Source organism: Verruconis gallopava, assembly GCF_000836295.1.
Source record: "Verruconis gallopava strain CBS 43764 unplaced genomic scaffold supercont1.10, whole genome shotgun sequence".
In the NCBI taxonomy this organism is placed as follows: domain Eukaryota; kingdom Fungi; phylum Ascomycota; class Dothideomycetes; order Venturiales; family Sympoventuriaceae; genus Verruconis; species Verruconis gallopava.
In genome coordinates, this window is record NW_015622146.1 from 332,469 (window position 1) to 351,708 (window position 19,240).

Here is a 19,240-nt window from a genome sequence, read left to right on the forward strand (position 1 = left end):
TGTTGTTGTTGTTGTTGTTGTTGTTGTTGTTGTTGTTGTTGTGGGGGGAGTTGGAAGAGACGCTGGCTACGAGGTCGTTCCCCTTTCGAACGCATAAGAACGGATTCTGAGCGAAACGAGAGGCGCGACAGGCATCGAGTTTGGGAGCGATGGGAGAATAGAAGAAGAAAAGGAACCAGACGGGGAGCATTTGAGAGGATCATAGCACAACCGTTTGCACCTTTCGAGAATACACGTACATTCGGCAGTCGGCGTACAATCGACGTGACTGCGTCAAGAAAAAGTCTCCAGTCCATGCCACCCAGGCACACCGTCTCTGTACGCTCTTGAGCGACTGATGCTGAAGCGGCCGGACAAGAAGTGAGAACCGATATCTCAGCAGCGTCCGTGTCGTTAAGACACAGCCGTGCAACGACGAAAAAGACGGAACGTGACCCTTTTCCCTTCCTCTACCACGACGTCGGCTTATGCTGCATCTTTGCACCCTGCAAGCTCTTCCGGCTTTGCCACGGCATGCCCGATATTAACCTGTCCTTGCCGAACACCAGACCTGGCTCGGGATAAACCTTCTTCTTCGCCGGCACCTGCACCTTTTTCTCCTCCACCTCCGGATCCGCCTCAATCACCAGCTTCTCGACCAGCTGCTCCAGCTCTTGCACGCCGCCTTTTCGGAACCGCGTCACCTTGGCGATATTTCGCAGCGTCAGCGGGGTGTGCTCCCTTGACTCGCGCAAGTCCCGCGCCATGGTCCGCGCCGTCATGTTGTATCGCATGTCCTTGGGGCCGTCGACGAGCTCGAGAATGGCAGACCGCGCTTGGTCTTCCTTTGGGGACTCGATGAGGAGGACGCGGGTGTAACCGCCTGCCCGTTCAGCGTATCGCTCTCGTAGTTCGCCGAAGAGCTTTGGCAACAGCACCTTGGGTCTCTGCATTGTTCAATGGTTAGCCTCGGGAATGGTTCCCTCTGCTTTGACAAGACGTGATTTGTGTTCGGTGACAGCCGTACGTAGAATATTTGTGATGCCCTGTTTCTCGCCGCCGGTGTGTTCTTCTTCCCCAGAGTGATAACCTTCTCTGCCAGTCGCTGGCATTCCTTCGCTTTGGCGTATGTGGTCTGGATTTGCTCCTTCTCGATCAAAGACTCCAACATGTTCCTTAGCATGGCTTGTCTGTGAGCAGACGATCTCGACAGATGTCGAAATTTGGGTTTTGCGCCCGCCATGGCGATGGAGCGGTTGGAGGACGAGTTAAGTGCGTACGAGAGGAGCCTATCTCCGCCAAAGCTTGGGTGAACGTCCGGTCAATAAAACGATGCTTCTGGACAGCAGCTCTGGAGGACCACCAGGATGCGAAGTTGGGCAAATTAATAAGTACAATTGACGCTGGACATGCGATGCGTTTGATGTCTACCGTGGGAAGCTCCAAAAGTCCCAGAAGTGCCAGATTGGGACTGACCAACTTTTCGCCGATCGGACTTCCGACCTCACCCACCCATCGCGGCCGCACCACGTCTTCAGCCACCAATCTTCACTCGTGCAAAACACGACAATCTCGCGGCTCCGCAAGCTTCAAAAGCGTTACGCCACTCGGCACCCAAGCCATTGAACCGGGTGCGCGGGAGTTTTAAGCTTCTGCGTGTAGCTCCAAAGAACGCAAGATGGGTTTCGTCACCGGGCTAGTACGTGCAAATCGCGCTCGACCGTCTTCTCTCTCTCCCGCATCAAAGAACGACGCTGACAAAGTGGCTGAACAGATCGGAGGCGTGACCCTCACAACTTCCATCCTCTACCTCACCCTTTCAGTCCACCAACGCAATCGGCAGGAGCAGTCCCTCTTGCTGCGTCAAAACTCGCTCATCCTCCGCAACATTCTTGAGCCGCTCCCGCCTCCGCCGCCGCCGGCTGCTCGCGAAGCACGCGTGTCCGTCGCCGAAAGCGCCAAGGACATGTGGAATAGAGAGATAGAGGGCCTGGTGAGGAAAGTGCAGTACACCGACTGGGCTGAGGTCAGGGAGCGGATGGAGAGAGGCGCTGCGAAGGCTTGGGCAAGTGTAAGGGAAGGGGTCAAGGAGGTGGGCGAAAAGGCTGAAAAGGCAAAGGAACCCGAGTTCGTAAGCACAAGTGTCAGGGCTAAGAGCAGGGAAGGATGAAGCATGCACGCGGTTGGGAACAGAGAATATACCCGATGAAGCGCTGTCTTACGTCACATGTTGTGGTATAAGCATGATCGAAATGATAGCGAATAGACAATAGGTTTCTTTTTTTTTTTTCCCCTTTGTTTGTAAGTTCAAAAGCCATTGGCAGCCTCGGTTCTACGCGGCTCTCGAGATCGCGTTTTCTCCGAAGCGCCCTTGAACTGTCCGTCCGTGGGACTCGAAAAGGGCACATAGAACGCTGCTAAGCCTTTGAATATCACATGGCTAACAAAGGAGCCCCTTCAAGCCAACGAGACCTTGGTATTCATCTACGAGCTGATAATAAAATAACATCTGATTTCCGCACGTTAAATGGTATTCAGTGAAAGAGCCATGATATGCGATTGCATTTGAATCCGGCCCTAGAAAAGGGTATATTGCCGAAGAGTCAAATTGTAAAGCCAGTAACTCCCATGCAGAGCGAAGGTATGTACCAACCTTACTGTGCTCCATTTCCTTCAATTGATCTCCACCGTCTACTCCTCCTCACTGGTCTCGCTGTCGCTCAAATATTCGACAGTAGCTTCCCCATGGACCTTGACAGGATCCATATGTTCTTCTTCAGCTAACTTTTCCTCAATCAAGTTAACTTCCACGTCTCTCATCTCCTCTGCAGCTCTTTCGCTCTCCATTTCTAATTCAAGTTCCCTCACCATTTCCTTCATTTCTAAGTCTTCTTCCACGTCCTCAACATATTCATGTTCCACAGCCACCATAATCTCTTTCACCTTCCTTTCAAGCATTCCCTTCTCCTTACTCTGAACCCTCTCTTGCTCTTGTTTATATAGCTTCTTCTTCATCTCTTCCCTCTTAGCCTTCATCCGTTCCATCCTCGTGGCCTTTGCTGCTGCTGCCTTTTCCACTTTCTCTTTCTCCCTCAGAACCGATTTTTTCGTCTTAACCCACTCACGAGATGTCTTCCTCTTTGCCAGCTTTTGCCGCACCTTTTCACTTTCTTTGCTCATGTCATTGTTAGCCTTAGGATAAGCCTTCCCTTCAATCATCGCTTCCAAAGCCCAGAAGCACATCCTGCTACCCCGACAGATTCCAAACGACGGAATCGCGACCTCAAAGTCAATCCGTGATGCAGGTTTCAAATACCCTCGTTTCTTTTCGTAGCGGAACCAGCCTTCGAGTGTAGGGATAGGCTCTGTTCCATCGGTTGGTGTATACTGCTGAGCACCCGGCCCGCGGGCGGCATCCCACTCATACTTGATCGTCCACCTTGGCGCAGATAGACGAGGAGGAGAGCAGGTTGGAGAAGATATTGTCGGTTTTGGAGGGCTTTCTGGAGTTGGAGATGCTGGCGTCAATTCTAGGGAAGTAATCGACGAGTCGACGGCTAGCTTTTCTGGGCTGAAAACACTAGGAAAGGCAAACTGTGTCGAAGACTCCCGGGGCATGGGCATAGGTAGAGGATGGCGAACGTGGCTAATGACCTGGACATCATCGTCATAACCACCGCCTTGCTGGGTAATATCATAATTCAGGGGTTGCATTGAAGCAAATTTAGGCAGAGTTTGATACTGTTGATTCGACGCATCCATGTATGCAGACATGCTCCAGAAAGCGAGCTGCGGCTGTTGTAGCAGCAATCTATGGTACATCGTATGGATTTGAGGGTATTGAGTTTGCACCGAAAAATATTTCTGACCCGTGATCGTTGTGTACGTTGGATAATGTTGAGGAACGAATTGCTGCGGCAGCCTTGGTTGCTGAAGAAACCGACTAGCAGAAGCACTTTCAAAACTAGACTGCTCAGTCCTCTGGATCTCTTGAAAGTGATACATGTCGTCAAACTTGGTGAACAATCGATCTCGAAAACTAGGATATACCGGACAGGAGTGGCAGTGTTCGGCGTAGGGACGGATATTGTGCTTTTGATAGGAAGATTCAAGCTGTTTTGCAGACAGATTTGAAGTATTTTGCAAGTTCGTGTTCGTTGTCAAGTAAGCTGGGGAAGAAGAAGGTGTCGCAAGACTTGCGAAGAATTTGTAGGTGAAAATTCGCTCATTCCAGGCTTGCAGGGCAATTGTCTGATTGCTATTGTGGCTACTGCAATAAGAGGTGGTTGGGCGATGTCCAAGAGAGAAGTGAGTTCCATAGTTGAGAATTTTGGGTCTCCTCGAGCGGCCGCGCACCTCAACGCCAACATTTTCAGATCTGGAAATTCGTCGCCATGGACAGCTCAGACAAGGCGGACAAGATTGGGACTTCCCTAGTCGAAACTGAGTTTGATTTCGTTGTCCTTCGTTCCAGAAAGACCTGGCTGACGATGAGAAGATGTTCTCAGTTCGGATATTCGGGAAAGACACCCGTGAAGTATCCACAGATAATTCACTCTCAGTTGGGGCATTGCGCTTTACGTGATTGGGAGGCAACACACTAAGGCTCTTAGGACATTGTATCGTCTGCCGTTTTCGACATGATTGGGTCCGCCTGGTCACCTTTGCACGCTTCGACGCATCGCGCTGGCATTGTGGTACAAAGCCCGGCGGCGGGCCACCGGAGGTGATGTTGAAGATTACATACTCCTCTTGTGCAGATTTCGAAACGTCAATGTTTGGTCGCGCATCTCGAAGCGCAGACTGCGAGTTCAACGCAGGACGTTTTCGTTTGGCTTCGCGTAGATCGCTTGGTTTTTCTTTGGCAAAACCCTCGCTATCAAAGCTTACCTTCCTAGCCCTTTGTTGAGATGCTGGTTCTGTGGGTGAATCTGACGACCACCACCGCCCAGAAGAACCTCGTCCTGCTGTCACTGCTTCGAACTTGCGACCAGGTGTCACATTCTTAAGCCCAAGGCCTTGTCTATGCTTGATTTCTAGAGCTCGATTTTGATCTTGGGAGTACTGGGCCTTCTCATATTTCTTCTCCAAGGCCGCTCTTGCCTGTGCGAGACGTGTTAGGATGTCACGATGATGTGGCGTTGAAGAAGTAGCAAAAAGCGCCTCCTTACTGGAGCAATTTGTGTGATCAGCGCTCATATTCGAAGTCTTCTTCTTTTCAAGTGTTTCGATTGACAGCGAATGTGCGCAGACCACCATGGGCGGACTGCTCCGCAGTGGAGAGTGGTCTCCGCAACCCGATTTTGCGTCATCGGCCAGTTTTGAGGAGCACACCAATTCTCTTTGGCGAATCTTTGGATGCCATTGTCTTAGATAATTATGGCCAAGAAGTCAACAGCTTGTCGAAAGCAGTTGTTCGACGCCGCAGTCACGGCGAGAGGCTTAATGCAAAGCTCGGATGTCACTCTGCTTAGGAGCAAATGAAAGCGGAACGAGCATGTATCTCAGAGACACTTCAACGAGCTTCGACAGTCGATGAAGCAGCTGCCAGTCAATTACATGACTGTCCAGGCTCGGACATGCGGAGACGCTCAAGTAGTGTGCCTGCACACCCGTAGATGTCCAGCAAGGCAGCAGGTGAGGTTTCAAGCACGTGCTTGGCGGAGTGCGTGTGGCGTCCGCTAATGGCGGCAGCTCCACTGAGCGCCGATCGCTCAAGTTAATTAATGGTCCTCGCAGACTGAACGGGACCAACCATACTAGGCCGCAACGAACTGCAAGCTCGCGCAGAACCTCCCTTGTGTCGTGACCCACGACGAGCGGAAGCGCTGTCATCGTTTTCGAACGGCGCCATTCAGAGCGACGGTGGCTACTTTTGTAGCGCGCTGCTCGCATCCTTGACAAACACCCTGCTTTCCTTCCACCATAACGTAACCTGCGATGGCCATGAGCGTCATACTTTGCACCGGTATGCAAATGTGCAGCTTGCCTTTGTTGCTGAGCGCATGAACAGGTCTGCCCGATGAACGACGGATACTGACTGCTCAACAGCCGGCTATGACCATACTATCCGTTTCTGGGAGGCTCTGTCCGGAATTTGCTCCAGAACTATCCCCCATCCAGACTCACAAGTGAACCGGCTATGCATCTCGCCGGACAAGCGTTATCTCGCCGCAGCGGGCCACCACACCGTCAAGCTGTACGATGTCAAGTCATCGAACCCGAACCCAATTCTCACCTTTGAGGGCCACACGAACAACGTGACAGGCGTCGCCTTCCATTGCGAGGGCAAATGGATGGTTACTTCGTCTGAGGACGGCACCGTGAAGATATGGGACGTGCGAAGCGGCAGTGTGCAACGCAACTATAACCACGGCAGTCCTGTCAACGACGTCGTCATACATCCTAATCAGGGTGAACTCATAAGCTGCGACCGCGCGGGTACGGTCCGTGTTTGGGACCTGGGCGAGAACAAGTGTAGCCACCAGCTCATCCCGGAGGATGGCGTCTCCGTTGCCAGTGTCACCATGGCCTCGGATGGCACGATGCTGTGCGCCGGCAACAACGCTGGCAGCGTCTTTGTGTGGCGGATGATTCAGAATCGCGACTTGACCTCTCTCGTGCCAGTGTGTCGCTTCACCGCGCACAACACCTATATCACCCGCGTGCTGCTCTCACCTGACGTTCGTCACCTCGCAACTTGCAGCGCGGACCACACAGCGCGGATTTGGTCCGTCGACTCTTCGCCTGCGAACACCCAAGCCACCACGCCGACAGAAGGGGCGAATGGCCAAAAGGACACCGAAGGCTTCAAGCTCGAGACCATACTGCATGGTCACCAGCGCTGGGTTTGGGACTGTGCTTTCAGTGCTGATTCAGCGTATCTTGTCACTGCTTGCTCGGATCACTACGCTCGGCTGTGGGAGCTGAGCTCGCAGAGCATTATTAGGCAGTATAATGGACATCACAGGGGTGCAGTGTGCGTGGCGCTGAACGACACGGCAATGCCTTGAGATGCTGGGGTGTATATCGCTTGGCGACGAATGCAATGACTTAACGACGGCAAAACCTACTGATTGCATTTGCTCTTTCTTACGTGGCATGACGCAGTCACAAGAGACCACGCACTTAGGATGGGACTATGCATAACCTTATGGCGGACAGGCGCTACTTCGGATGGCACAGCTAGCATGATATGGTACGGTCTTGTAATAGATTCAATCCAAACGACTTGGCCAAAACCACCACGAACGCCATCATTGACGCCGTTCTATACAAAGTGCTTACCAGAGACATCCGACGTCAATGTGCAGCACGAGTCTATCGTCTACTACCTCAGGGCTGCATTGTATTGTCAGTTTACTAGCATCTGAAGTCAAACTGCCAGGTCGGCCGCTGAATGTGCGCGGTTCATTGTCTGTTGGCATCTTAAATCGCGTCCCCGCCTCCCATGTTACTCGGTTGTTTCTAGGTAACTCTATCAATGGTGATAACGGCTGGTCAACGACGTTCCGGACGTGCGACGTCTGGCTTGTTACATCTCCTATCATCTGCATGTCCATGAACTGACACCATAACACGTCCCTCTCCGTGCCTGGCGTGATTCCAATGATTAGCCCGACAGTCCGATAGTCACCAGCTACAATGAACGCTAAGATTGTGTCCTTCTTTGGCGGTGGGGGTGGGCGACGGAGGCTGTAGAGCCCTTTGCTGGTCGCTACTCCTAAGTTTTTGCGCTGGTCGAAACCTGGCGCCATGAAGACCTTTTTCATCTGATTATCCTTTGAAGTCAACATGAGCGCGTACGCTTCGCTAAAGTGGGCGACTTTCGGTGCAAAGGGGGAAGTGCGGCGTATAATGGTAATGTCGGCTTGTTGAAGGGACTCTTTGTCGACAAGAAGATCCTTTCGGGTTGGAATCCGGGCGTGTAACCCTCTTCGCAACTGTCGCATGAAGATACGTACTTGTTCATGCTTCCCATCGCTCCCAGTTCTCTGGCAATTGAGCGCCGCACTAATGACACCGTTAGGGTGAATGTTGATAGGTAAATTTATGTTGAGCCCAAGATTCGTCACTGCAAAAGCCAGGTTTCGGGCATCGTCTTCGTGATTTATCTTTTCCACTATGCTACCACAATTCTTAAAGCGCTTCGGGGAGTCTGCCAGACAGCCAGTGAGGTAAGATAGCGGATCGTCAAGGTTGTCTTCAAACTCCCACGCAAGGATGCTCTGATCAGTAGAATTGCGAATAATCTCTTCCTGCAGACGTATGAATGCTTTGCCTCCTTCGCCATAGAGAAGAGGCATGTTGATCTCCAGTATTCCGAGCAAACAGTAAGCAATATCCTCTGTTCTTGTCGTCTGCCTTGTCGCCGCCCAGGAGATCCTCTGAGCAATGCTACACGAAGCTACATCGCCGTTCTTCAGCACATGCGGGGGAATACGCGTGATCTCCGCGAGCTCTCTGGCCACTATTCTCTTTTCACCGAGGAATCTCCAACTGGAGGAGTAAAAGAACAGATTCTTCGGCGCAATGAGCTCCTGCAACGTCCATCCACGTGTAAACCACTTGCTGTCTCTGATTTTTTCTATCAGCTGTCTGCCGGCGTTTGCACTTAATTGAAGCCCCGAAGACAGTGACACAAGCCTTGGGCGCAGCCTGTCCGAATCAAGATCTACATCGGCGAGATACGCAAAGCACACGCTGGCCTGGCGGTAATAGTGGTACATGGAATTGATGGCCTCGCTCAGCTCGGCAGAACTGCTTTTGTCGATACAGCACGTGTCTACCCATATCCACGCGAGATTGTGATCTTTGGCCTCGTTGGCACACCTCTCGATCTTTTTGAACCCGGATTTGTGCTTCGTGGCTCGACTTCGGTTTGGACTCTGCATCTCATGGAATGAAACCTCCTGGCCATCTACCCAAGTGTGAGATAGGATGGCATATTCGGGAGTGTTGGCCTCGTTGAACTCCTTCAGAGAAAGATTATCCACGTTGATGAGTCGCATGTGGAACTGCGTAGCCACAAGCAACCAAGTGAACAGGCTGCAAAGGTCTCAAGGACGCTGATCGAAGGCGCGGGAGGGATGATTCGAGAATAGAACAAGGTTGGAGTCCGGGAAAGCCTACCATTGCAGCGTTTGAAGCCAACAACGCGACGAGATGCGTCGTGTGTGACAGGGACCATGGGAATTCGGCCTTTAGCAGAGCAGCAGTTTCGATTGCGCACTCGGCGGGGCGGCTCAAATCATAGTTCTTCAACACCTGCATGTCTGCCTTGTCCGCAGCCAATTGACCTTAGGCCAGATGCATGAACTGTGGTTCAGAGGCCACAAAGGCGCTCGTGGCAAGCGACAAGGGTCACTTGCTTTCTACGGAGTAGAGTTCCAAAAAAACGGCAGATATCAACGCAGGATGCTGAAGATGCTCAAGCCTTGGTTCACACATATCGCAAACACTGATATTGAGAACGGGAGTCGGAGGTTCACTCAAATGTGGAGACGCAGAGCTGCGTTGTTAGTTCTGGCCAATAGCTTGTGCTGCACAGTATGAAGCTTTGAGCTTTGCGGACGATGCGCCGCTGTCCCGCTGCGAAACACGAAGCTCCATCCCGATTTCCAAAGAGCGTCTCCTACTTTCCGCAGCGAGAATAAATCTGAAGCCCGCTCCGTACTTTGGACAATCGGAGGCAGCGTCATGCTTATCGCGTTCGCACGTTGCGTCTGAGCGGGAGCTGAATCCTTGCAATTCTATGAATGAGGTTTACAACATCCAGCCACTGCGTCTCCAGCCATCATATTCGCTCAAACAGTTGGCTCTCTTAAATCCTTGGTGCCTTATGCGCGTGCGATTCCTGTGTTTCCTTTTTTCACTCCAATGATTGAGTCTCTGAACGATTGATTTTGAGGTCAGCTAATAGTCAACGCGTCCTTTTGATGCACAGATCTGCGGAAGCAAGCGACTCTCGTCATGAAGGGATTCGTTCGGATGCTCTCGCTTCCACCGGCGCTTCTTGCGCTCGTGGCACTATCAACTTCCACAGCATACTCGGAACCTCAGTGGCCATATGAAGTGCCAGCACATATCAAAGTCTATCCCGAGGACGAACATCTCGCTAAGAGAGGGCTTTCGGCCATGGAGATGCTTGCAACGAGAACGCCAATTGGAGTGCACAAGATGACCGACGACGAGGAGGAGATGTTTTTCTTAGACTATTGGCAATTTGAAGAGGATGAAAACATGCAATGTCCGAATGCTAGGAGATCACTTCCCGCCGAGTTTGCAAACGAAACATTGGACCGTGGCTTGCTACCTCCGCTGCTAGCACATTCAAACTCCCCTAGCCAACGTCGACTGCAGGATCGAATACCGATTTTTGCAAGATCGAACATATTTGCTCGCGACTACGCATGCCCCTCGGGTACATATTCCTGCGTTTCAATTGACCGACCGTACAGTTGCTGTCTCACAGGCGAAGTATGTGTCTCGGTCCAGGACACAGGGTTAGGTGATGTAGGCTGCTGCCCTCAAGGGGAGACATGCAACGGCAAAGTTGCGGCTTGCAATACAGCTGCAGGATACAAGAGTTGTCCGGGCTACAGCGGCGGTGGTTGTTGTATCCCTGGATTCGACTGCTCAGGGATTGGGTGTAAGTCAACTGATCAGAAACGAAGGCACGAGGTCAAACTGAACGTGTGATGTCAGGCGCAATCAATGGAACCGAGACGGTCACAACAACTGCGCCAACGGTGACCGTGACGGGCTGCCCGGCAAGCTATACCTCTTGTCCAGCTTCTCTCGGCGGTGGGTGCTGCAAAAGCGGTATCAGCTGCGGCAGTGGCGGAAGTTGCCTTACGTCTTCTTCAACCAGCGTTTCAGTGTACACTACGATCACGACGTACCCTACATCAGCAACTGTTGCTGGTGCTCCAGCTAGGCCAACGGGGAGCTCAGACAGTGGAGAAGCGACAACACCAAGCACCACCACGGTGGGTACAGAGGTTATTGCTATATGTCCGACCAACTACTATTTCTGCTCCGCCTACTACCGCCCTGGATGCTGCCGCATTGGCCGCGACTGTTCGCTAACGAACTGTCCGTCTGCGACGTCGTCCAGCACGCTCGTCTCGAATGGTGTTACCGTCGTCGTGCCCGAGGGCAGCCTCATCGGCGGCTCAAGCTATGTGACGACTGCCGTGATAACCGGCGTGACAGTTGCGGCTGCTACAACCACTCTGAGGACGGGATCGTGCCAAGCGGGCTGGTTAAGCTGTGGGCAAGATGTAGGAGGCGGGTGCTGTCCGCCGAACTTTGCGTGCGGAACCATGTGTTCTGCCACGGCTGCTGGCTATACTGGCGTCGTCAGCAAAGTAGAGCCCAGTTCTGGTCGGACATTGCTCGACGTGAAGCAGGGGCTGTGGGTCATGTGTCTCGCGGCATGTGCGAGCACTTTGATCGTAATTGGAAGTTAGATCTCTTTTTCGACATGATGCTTATGATAATGCTACACGCCATGAAACATCAGCTCTGTGGGCTCTTCGCAGTGTTATGTTACCAACCGAGCATGTCCTGAGTTCCCCTCACGCCGCACCATTTGCCTTCAAGCAATGCCTTGAATTTCCTCGCAACCAGTACATTGTAATCGTTGAAGGCATCCAATCATTGACGAACAGCTCGGTGAGCTCATGAAACGAGGTCGTGCAAAATCGTGGAGCATTTGTTCCAGGAGAGAGACGCAAGTACGTACGAAAGATCAAAAGAGGCAAATCTGTCCGGCCTGATCCATCGCGTAGGTGATTCCAAAAAGCTTCTGCATTGATATCCAGCCGAGAAGCCGTTCGCCCTCTCAACGACATTGACGCAAGAAAAACGAATGGCGCGATCTTCACTTCACTGAAGGCATAGGACAAGCTTCTGATTCTATTCCCAAAGACCAAGACCACTATGCGTCGCATGTGGTCTGGTTATGCATCTGCGTCGAATTCACCGCCATTTCCAGCGCAATGCAGTAGTTCCAGCAAGGAACCGATGTTGATTGGACGTCGGAAGCACAAGGCTGTTTACTCGAGCGAATGAAAATCGAACATGGATCTTTCTATCTCTCTAACATAATTCAAACTATATATCAACAAAATACTCCGCAGTGTAGGGATATCTCTCATGCACGTGCTCGCTTGGCTTCGCTCCGTCAAATCCCAATGGCAAAACGCTAACTTATGCAGAACTGTGAAAGTGAGGCGTCCCATTAACATGGCCAGCTCGCTCAACGAAGGCTGGGAATAGACTTCAACAAAAGAAAAAAAAAGATACGAGACGCTCGGAAACGCGCGCGAGGGACGCTGAAATTGCCGTTCATCCGGAAACTTCGTACCGACGCCGAAGAAAAATCGACGACTCCCGCCGAAAAAATGGGAGGGAACCAGAAACCAGCAGTTGTGTAGAGGAGGGTAGGGACCCTGGCGTTAGACGAGCAGGACGGCAATCCGATTTTTGCCCCGCTAAGGAGACGAGTCAGACCGCCCCACCGGAGGGTTGATGCAGGAAAGGTTATGCAGGGACTTGGAAGCGCTTCGGACATCTGCTGTTGCACGGCCAAAAGTCGACGGGATTCGCATGAGAGGGAGGTTGCTTGTGGGAATTTGCGGAAAAAGAAAAGGGCGAGCCCCGTCGTGGTCGATTGCTGATTTCCACGACCGGCGAGCGGAGCATGTACTGCTCACCTCTTTTTTTCGCCGCTCGCTTGCCTCGCAGCAGTGGTTCCCTCACGAGCGGTGGTCCACAGAGGATGCGCCAGCACAGCTTGTTGGGAGTCGGCAGCGTGTCCGATCGCCGCTGCTCTTGCTGCGGGTGTGTTGTGCCCGCCGACGGGCTCCGTGCCGGCCGGCCGTCCAGCCTCTACAACTCGTCCAGCTCGAACTCAAGTGCCACGTCCTCGGAACAGTCGTTGCAGTAGTAGTTGCTGAAGCCGGCGCAAGTGACCTTCATGTTCTTGCACATGTCGATGCTCCACGCATCGTACGAATAGCCAGACAGCAGACGGTTCGGGCAAATCTCGACGCTGTTGGCCCAGATGTAGTAGTCGTGGTTGCAGTAGTACCAGCTGTACGTGTATTGGCACATTCTGACTGCCCGTCCTGCTTATGGGTACTCAGCACTTGCTGGACGTGCGCCGCGTGGATTTAGTGGGGAGGGCAAGGCTGAGATATATGGGACCGACGTCGGAGGCCGCTGTAGTCTAGCCTTGGTACAGCGAAAGAGAAACAGTTCGGAACGCTCAGGCGAAAGCAAAATGCGCGACGTGGAGGAGGAGGAGGAGGAGGAGAAGGAAGAAGAAGAAGACGACGGCGAATGGTAAGGTGGAATGGAGAAGGAAGAGGAGGGAGGCAGTGTCAATTTATGGTCATCGCATGCCTAGTATCCGCAGCCCTTGCAGCGGGCATTGAAGAGGACCGTGGCCCGCGTTCGGCACACCGCTGCTGACGGTCTGTAGCTTTTCGAGTCTATTCTAGAACGACAGAAGCCGGAGGCGAGATAAGGGCCGCGAGGCGAGGATAACGCTGTCACGCTCCCGGCTGACTGTGACTGTACACAGCACCGCAGTGTAGTCCCCTTCAAGACCGATTGAAACGCACAAACCGCACGGTCCCGAAACTCGACCCAACGTCAATGCATTGAGCGCGCTCAACTCTCCTCCCCACGGCTCGTTGTCCCCAGTGTTGCACGCACGGCTCGCCGTTGCAAGAAACACAGATTTCCTGCTTTCGCTGATCGGTTTTCTCGTTTTCCCTGACCGCTGCCTTTGAGTGTCTCTCGCGTGACTCGTCCAGTGTTACAACGAACCCGGACACAACTCCAGCCCGTAGGCGACTGGCCACAACAACTGTAGATAGTACACCGGCCAATGACAGTGAGAGGTCCCGTTCAGGGATGCATACCCGTGTATTGCTGCTTTCCGACTCTCGATGCTGCTATGATCCTTGATTTTTCAGCCCCTTTCGCTGTTGTAGCCGACTGGGTGGCTGTAAATCCGGGATGTGGCTGGGCTGGTGTCCGCAGTTGGGAAAGGCGGCAGTGCGGAGAGGCGCGCTCGCCAAAACCGAAGGATTCGGAGGCCTGAACGTGAAGCTAAACTCTGTCTAGGCACGTGGTGAGTGAAGACAAAGGACGCAGGACGTAGGACTGATCAAGATCGAGTAGTTTAGCTCGACTTTGGTGCTGATTGTAAGATTTCCATATGTACAATCACATACGATCATGTGATCAAGAATCCAGCCAATATTCCATCGCTGAACCAAGGACTTTAGGTTCGCTGGTACATGTACTCCTGTCCTCTCATCCCGCTACCCGGCAGATGCAGGCGTCCTGTTGTACCTACAGCAGGCTAGACAGCGCCCCTTGTGAGCAAATATAGCCGCCCCAAGTCATGCGAAAATCACCCAAAATAACGCCATCGCTATGCCTAAATTTTCATAAGAATCATTCGTCAATCCCTATCCATTTGCCCATTTCAGAGCTTCTTGGCCTCGCCAAAGCTTTCAGACTCGATGTAACGCTTGATCGATTCGTAAGTGAAAAAGAAGATGCCATGAGTAAGGCCCGACCGTGCGATTGTGATTGCAAAGCCGGGATAGTTCGCGCGAAGGTTGCGAACCCACGAATACTCGGGAAACGTGGGACGCGTAACGCTAGAGAGACACTCCTTTTGATAGCGAGATTTCGCTGTGTCGTATGGCATCAACTGATAACACCAGGTAAGCGTTAGAATCTAGGCTTCAAACATGATATGCTTACCACGGCAGAGGAAACAGCGCCGCATGTGAGACCAGCAAAGAACACGGAGAGACCGTGCGACGCTTCTCTGCCTTGTTGGGGTCCAAGTGTATGTTTGACCCATTCGTAGGTGCCAAAGTAGAAGGCTCCGCCGAAAGTGTCACGGACTGTGCAGAGAATTAGCAAAGCCAAAAGCATAAACACCTCATGCGAGCAAAGGAGTACGCACCCAGATGATACTTGAAGCCAAAGTAGAAGCCGCGCCATGTAAAGTTTTTGTGGATGATCTTGCCGATGGCGATCATGCTGCGCTGGTCGCCGTAGCTTTGCCGCAGCCTCTGTTCGGCCTGACTCATACCTTGACCTGTCTTCTCCTCTGCGATTTTCTTAGCCAGTTGCTGGGCATACTTGATGAGCTCCATGGGTGCTTGGCCGTCAATTAGCGCGCTAGACGTAAATCAGCAGAGCATCGTATCTTACACGTATACACAGAGCTTGCCGCTCCAGCCATAGCTCCCGCTACAGTGAAGCAAATGACCGTATGAGCTGTTGGCTTAGAACCTACAGTGTTGACAACAGCGAGAGGGGAAACGCCTGTGAAGGCATAGACGAGGTTGTCCGCTGCCCACTTTGACTCTCGATAGGCTCCCATGTTGAGAAGCCTGTAGATGCCAACACCAAAGAAGGGCGGGATGGCGCCTGTTGTTACCCTGTCAGACTCGAAGCCCGGCGATACGCGGCATGCAAGACTTGCCTCGATAAAATTCGCGGATGCCTCCTCGCTTGAACATGTCCAAGCAGCATTGTACGGTTGGCGAGTTAAAGATCCTGCTACGGCCCGCAATGTTCGCAACGGATGTGTACTTAGGATCTGTCTGCATGTTTGTCTTGATCGTGTCGAGTGGGTACTGTCTCTCTGTCAGTTCGAGCAATAGAGCTAAGTGAAGCTGAATGGCGGCTGCTTACAGTCGTGATGATGCTCGTTGCGCTCGCCGCAGCTGTAGCAATGTCTCTTCGATAAACACGCCATATCCAATGCAGCTGCTGGTCGAACTCCTTTGGCCATGGTGGCAGGTCTTCTTTCTTCGGGCGACGATGTTGCTCCGGGGTTAAAGGCATCCTGGCGGTCGCTAGCAGAGAAGGCCCGGTTGGCCCTCAGTGCAATTGCGAGCGTCCAGAAGCCTTGAATATGCGTACAATGTGCCCGTTGTTGCGGTAAGGAGTCACCGTTGCGTGGTGTTGTAGGTGACGCTCGAAAATCGGGACGTAGGGTGATGGAGGCAAGCTCTTGAGGGGTGCCGTGGATGTAATCACAAGCTTAGCAGTTCGGGTAGGCCGCACCACCACACACTGCTATCCGCAAGCTTGTACTGTCATGAAGCGATGTGTATGCGATTGGACGTAGCGGGGTCAGGACTGAGTGCCTGCGTAGCTTGTGAAGGGAGTGGATCAATTGGATGCAGCTCATAGTATAGCAAGCCCAATGACCTCAACATGCTTGTGGCCAAGACGGGAAAGCCCTTGTTCTGGTGGCGCGTGGACCTGCCAATGGTTTGATGGGTGCCCGTTGAAACAGCCGCATCTAGAGTCAACGACAGCTATTTTCTTCATAGCTTCAGCCAGCATACACGGCACGCCAGCAAGCTTATATTCTCGCGCCTTTCTTGTCTGACATCTTCAATCCTCTGTCAGTTGTTTTGACGCTTTTGATCGTTTTCACCCCGGTCTGACTCAACAACATCGGCTTTAGCTATACAAACACGAGGTGACAGCCGCGAGAAGCGACAGCACGATTTGCGATTACCATTGAGCAATATCCGCAACGCATCGTCGCCCGTGCATAAATCTCCAGCCGCTTGAGCGGCCGCTGTCCGATTTTTATGGGCTATGGCATATCAATCGGCGAATTTTGGGTGCGTCTCTGCCATGTCCCGGTAAACCACCTCAATGCCCAAAAGTCGAAAGAACTCAGTTGTCATACTTCAGCGGCCAGTCGGTCTAAGCATATAGTTCTTTCCTTCGTCGAGCAAACTTTGCCACACAATGCCGAATCGGTCTGGAAACTATGGGGAGCTCTTGACAGTTCGCGGCACACGAATGCAAGGCCTAAATGGTTCTGATACAGCACCGATAAGTTTAGCTCTTTCTGCTTCCTGCGAGCGCATTTTTATTGAGGCACTGTCTAGGCCCGCTTGCCGTACGCTACGCTGGTGGTTTCTCAGCAGGTACGCACATTAGTCGCAAGTAGCAATAACAGGACGAAAATCGTCGCTGAGCTTTTTTTGCTCGCCTCCAGAAATCTATATCGATAAATGCAATCTCTATTCGAATGGAGATGCGCGACAGCTTTAAGATGTCCTCCACAAATTTGGCCCTAACTAAACAAATCGACGCAAGCATCATCACAATGGCTGCGGATTTAAGGAGATTTGAAATTCAATAAACGGAAGACTTTTAAATAATTTTTTATTCAAAAAAAGAACCTTACTCCGACTGGAACGGGAGAATACTCCAGGATACGGGATTCCATGCGATACATAGTCGTGACATCCCTACCCAGAACTTCACGCACCTTTTGACTACGGTCCGCCGGATTCAGCAAGGTTTCAAACATTATAGGGGCCTGCAGCATTGAACGAAGCTTGATATCTTCTAAAGATGATACCATCATGGGTGTCCACTTCCGGAAATGATCTGCCATTTGGGAATTGACTAGAAGCAAGCCCTATTTGAAGTTTCTAATTTGGCAAGAGCCACAGAGACAAGAATTCCGGGAACTTAAGCGAGTTACTTTCTAATGCCTATACGTGAATTGCGGAAGCAGATATTCGTTCTGACGGAACGTCGCGACAGAATTTGGTATGGAAGAACGGATTAGATCTATATCGTCCCCAAGCCTGGGTTCACACTGGATCCATTTTCGGCCAAGCAGAATGAGAGGAATACTGACTGTAAATGACTACGTTTCCTGATGATAATCCAGGTCCGGTTCCTGTTTGCTCCATGAGGCATGATAATTCTGTGATTATACAATCCAGTCCAAGTTCGTCAAAACATGTTTACCTAAGCGCTCATGCGGGTATTTGTCGTTGTACTTCACCCAGATGTATTTTCTTTAAGAGCATGGACGATCTCTGAAGCACCTCTGGCCCGGACGATGATGGGTCAGGTACCAAGCAGACTGATTACAGTCGTATGATTCGGACACAGTGCACAACGTTTGATTAATCCTTGGTCGGTCCCGTGGCTTAAGTTTCCTTTCCACAATTCCTGACATCTTGATACGGATAATGTGCCAGTCCCACGGAGGCATCTGAATTCATTCGCGTTTTGCCTGAAGATCGTGATATGCAATAATCGCATCTCCTAATAACAGCCGAATACAGCCTTGATAGCCTAATCGGAACATGTCCGAACGACCCCAATACTTTGGCCAGGACCTTCCAAAAATGAAGTCCTTAAGAATCAATATTTAGATCGCCGTTTGCGCACCGTACGATGATATTACGTCACTAATACAGCGGCTAAAGTGCGGGAGTATCTTTCTATCTGCGGCCAATAACAGTGCTGTCTCCATGCTCTTGCTATGATCATCCACGAGACTTTGCTTACGTATCTATAACCTCTGCTCTAAGCTCGGAGCAAATGATGCCTCCTCTTGGTACATTACGTTTTACTGTTGCTGATATTACTTTTTGTATCCGTGTTAATATTTAAATGGCTTGAATCGACTCCTGAAGACTCGTTATCAATGTAAGACTTCTTTCCAGGCGTCTCGTACCATTGTTAATACAGCTACCGCATAATGCTAAAATGGCTCCGTTTTGATTTACTTAGACTTAATCCAGAGGACTAGGTGGACCGTTAACTTGTGGTGCAATACGAACCACACATAAATGTTATTCTATAGCCGCCACAGCTTTTGCAATTATTAGCGCCACTAGATCTATTGCCTGATATCTCTGACAGTCATCTCAACACTTAGGATTAAAGATCCGTAGTGAGCGTTTCATTTATTTGTGGCTGCGAAGGTATGATTGCCTCTCTGCGACGTTGTCTCCAAGATTGTCTTCTTTTCTGTTGTTGTGTTGGGAAGATAAAAACCCTTTTCGTCCCGGGCTTTATCATGCGGTCGATGACTGCCATAATGGACACCTGGGTTGCAAACTAGCCGGTGATGAGACTTGTCCAGTTTCGAAAGATAAAGCGGTGGCCTGTGAGGATGAGGAAGAGACATCAGCTTGAATTAAGTCGTAAACTTGTCCTCATGTAAAATGCTAACAAGTCGCTCCAGTTGCCGGCTGCTCTTGTCCCTACATGTGAAGTGGTGCTCGCTTGCACGATGAATCTTAATTTCGCGGAGAATTCTTTCGAACGTTTGCGTTGTTCTAAATCGTGCTTGTTCTCCTCGAGGTCTGATTCTGCATCCAAGTCACTTTGTGTGCGATGTGATGTGGGCGTAACTTGGTGCTACACCAAAGCCTCTCGC

General features: G+C 51.5%; 8 protein-coding genes across 8 annotated transcripts; 3 read left to right on the forward strand and 5 right to left on the reverse strand.

Moving 5' to 3' along the window:
• Positions 1-189: 189 nt before the first annotated feature.
• Positions 190-1,408, reverse strand: PV09_03762 (ribosomal protein L17). The gene is made up of 2 exons (XM_016357004.1): positions 1,007-1,408; positions 190-926 (listed from the first exon to the last, which is right to left on the reverse strand). The coding sequence occupies exons 1-2, from the start codon at positions 1,220-1,222 to the stop codon at positions 450-452; spliced, it is 693 nt and encodes a 230-aa protein (XP_016215093.1). The 5' UTR covers positions 1,223-1,408; the 3' UTR covers positions 190-449.
• Positions 1,409-1,488: 80 nt separating this feature from the next.
• Positions 1,489-2,491, forward strand: PV09_03763 (uncharacterized protein). The gene is made up of 2 exons (XM_016357005.1): positions 1,489-1,678; positions 1,754-2,491. The coding sequence occupies exons 1-2, from the start codon at positions 1,658-1,660 to the stop codon at positions 2,147-2,149; spliced, it is 417 nt and encodes a 138-aa protein (XP_016215094.1). The 5' UTR covers positions 1,489-1,657; the 3' UTR covers positions 2,150-2,491.
• Positions 2,451-5,584, reverse strand: PV09_03764 (uncharacterized protein). Its single transcript, XM_016357006.1, has one exon. The coding sequence runs from the start codon at positions 5,236-5,238 to the stop codon at positions 2,671-2,673; it is 2,568 nt and encodes an 855-aa protein (XP_016215095.1). The 5' UTR covers positions 5,239-5,584; the 3' UTR covers positions 2,451-2,670.
• Positions 5,585-5,734: 150 nt separating this feature from the next.
• Positions 5,735-8,050, forward strand: PV09_03765 (uncharacterized protein). Its single transcript, XM_016357007.1, has 2 exons — positions 5,735-5,947; positions 6,031-8,050. The coding sequence occupies exons 1-2, from the start codon at positions 5,920-5,922 to the stop codon at positions 6,990-6,992; spliced, it is 990 nt and encodes a 329-aa protein (XP_016215096.1). The 5' UTR covers positions 5,735-5,919; the 3' UTR covers positions 6,993-8,050.
• PV09_03766 (uncharacterized protein) lies at positions 7,158-9,294 on the reverse strand. Its single transcript, XM_016357008.1, has one exon. It carries the CDS (start codon positions 8,988-8,990, stop codon positions 7,263-7,265), a length of 1,728 nt encoding a protein of 575 aa, XP_016215097.1. The 5' UTR covers positions 8,991-9,294; the 3' UTR covers positions 7,158-7,262.
• A 301-nt stretch (positions 9,295-9,595) lies between these two features.
• Positions 9,596-11,553, forward strand: PV09_03767 (uncharacterized protein). The gene is made up of 2 exons (XM_016357009.1): positions 9,596-10,630; positions 10,687-11,553. Exons 1-2 carry the CDS (start codon positions 9,952-9,954, stop codon positions 11,451-11,453), a joined length of 1,446 nt encoding a protein of 481 aa, XP_016215098.1. The 5' UTR covers positions 9,596-9,951; the 3' UTR covers positions 11,454-11,553.
• A 1,127-nt stretch (positions 11,554-12,680) lies between these two features.
• Positions 12,681-13,101, reverse strand: PV09_03768 (uncharacterized protein; the record flags this gene model as incomplete). Its single annotated transcript, XM_016357010.1, has 1 exon — positions 12,681-13,101. One exon carries the CDS (start codon positions 13,099-13,101, stop codon positions 12,877-12,879), a length of 225 nt encoding a protein of 74 aa, XP_016215099.1. The 3' UTR covers positions 12,681-12,876.
• Positions 13,102-13,610: 509 nt separating this feature from the next.
• PV09_03769 (uncharacterized protein) lies at positions 13,611-16,223 on the reverse strand. Its single transcript, XM_016357011.1, has 6 exons — positions 15,718-16,223; positions 15,506-15,659; positions 15,232-15,450; positions 14,981-15,178; positions 14,773-14,918; positions 13,611-14,719 (listed from the first exon to the last, which is right to left on the reverse strand). The coding sequence occupies exons 1-6, from the start codon at positions 15,868-15,870 to the stop codon at positions 14,489-14,491; spliced, it is 1,101 nt and encodes a 366-aa protein (XP_016215100.1). The 5' UTR covers positions 15,871-16,223; the 3' UTR covers positions 13,611-14,488.
• Positions 16,224-19,240: the final 3,017 nt, after the last annotated feature.

Coding starts and splice junctions, on each gene's coding strand:
- PV09_03766 (XM_016357008.1), bottom strand. CDS start 8,990: ATGCGACTCATCAACGTGGATAATCTTTCTCTGAAGGAGTTCAACGAG.
- PV09_03763 (XM_016357005.1), top strand. CDS start 1,658: ATGGGTTTCGTCACCGGGCTA. Junction 1,679..1,753: donor TGGGTTTCGTCACCGGGCTA/GTACGTGCAAAT, acceptor GTGGCTGAACAG/ATCGGAGGCGTGACCCTCAC.
- PV09_03765 (XM_016357007.1), top strand. CDS start 5,920: ATGGCCATGAGCGTCATACTTTGCACCG. Junction 5,948..6,030: donor GAGCGTCATACTTTGCACCG/GTATGCAAATGT, acceptor ACTGCTCAACAG/CCGGCTATGACCATACTATC.
- PV09_03767 (XM_016357009.1), top strand. CDS start 9,952: ATGAAGGGATTCGTTCGGATGCTCTCGCTTCCACCGGCGCTTCTTGCG. Junction 10,631..10,686: donor CGACTGCTCAGGGATTGGGT/GTAAGTCAACTG, acceptor GTGTGATGTCAG/GCGCAATCAATGGAACCGAG.
- PV09_03764 (XM_016357006.1), bottom strand. CDS start 5,238: ATGGTGGTCTGCGCACATTCGCTGTCAATCGAAACACTTGAAAAGAAG.
- PV09_03762 (XM_016357004.1), bottom strand. CDS start 1,222: ATGGCGGGCGCAAAACCCAAATTTCGACATCTGTCGAGATCGTCTGCT. Junction 927..1,006: donor GGGCATCACAAATATTCTAC/GTACGGCTGTCA, acceptor TGAACAATGCAG/AGACCCAAGGTGCTGTTGCC.
- PV09_03769 (XM_016357011.1), bottom strand. CDS start 15,870: ATGCCTTTAACCCCGGAGCAACATCGTCGCCCGAAGAAAGAAGACCTG. Junction 15,451..15,505: donor CATCCGCGAATTTTATCGAG/GCAAGTCTTGCA, acceptor GGGTAACAACAG/GCGCCATCCCGCCCTTCTTT. Junction 14,919..14,980: donor TGGCTTCAAGTATCATCTGG/GTGCGTACTCCT, acceptor TTCTCTGCACAG/TCCGTGACACTTTCGGCGGA.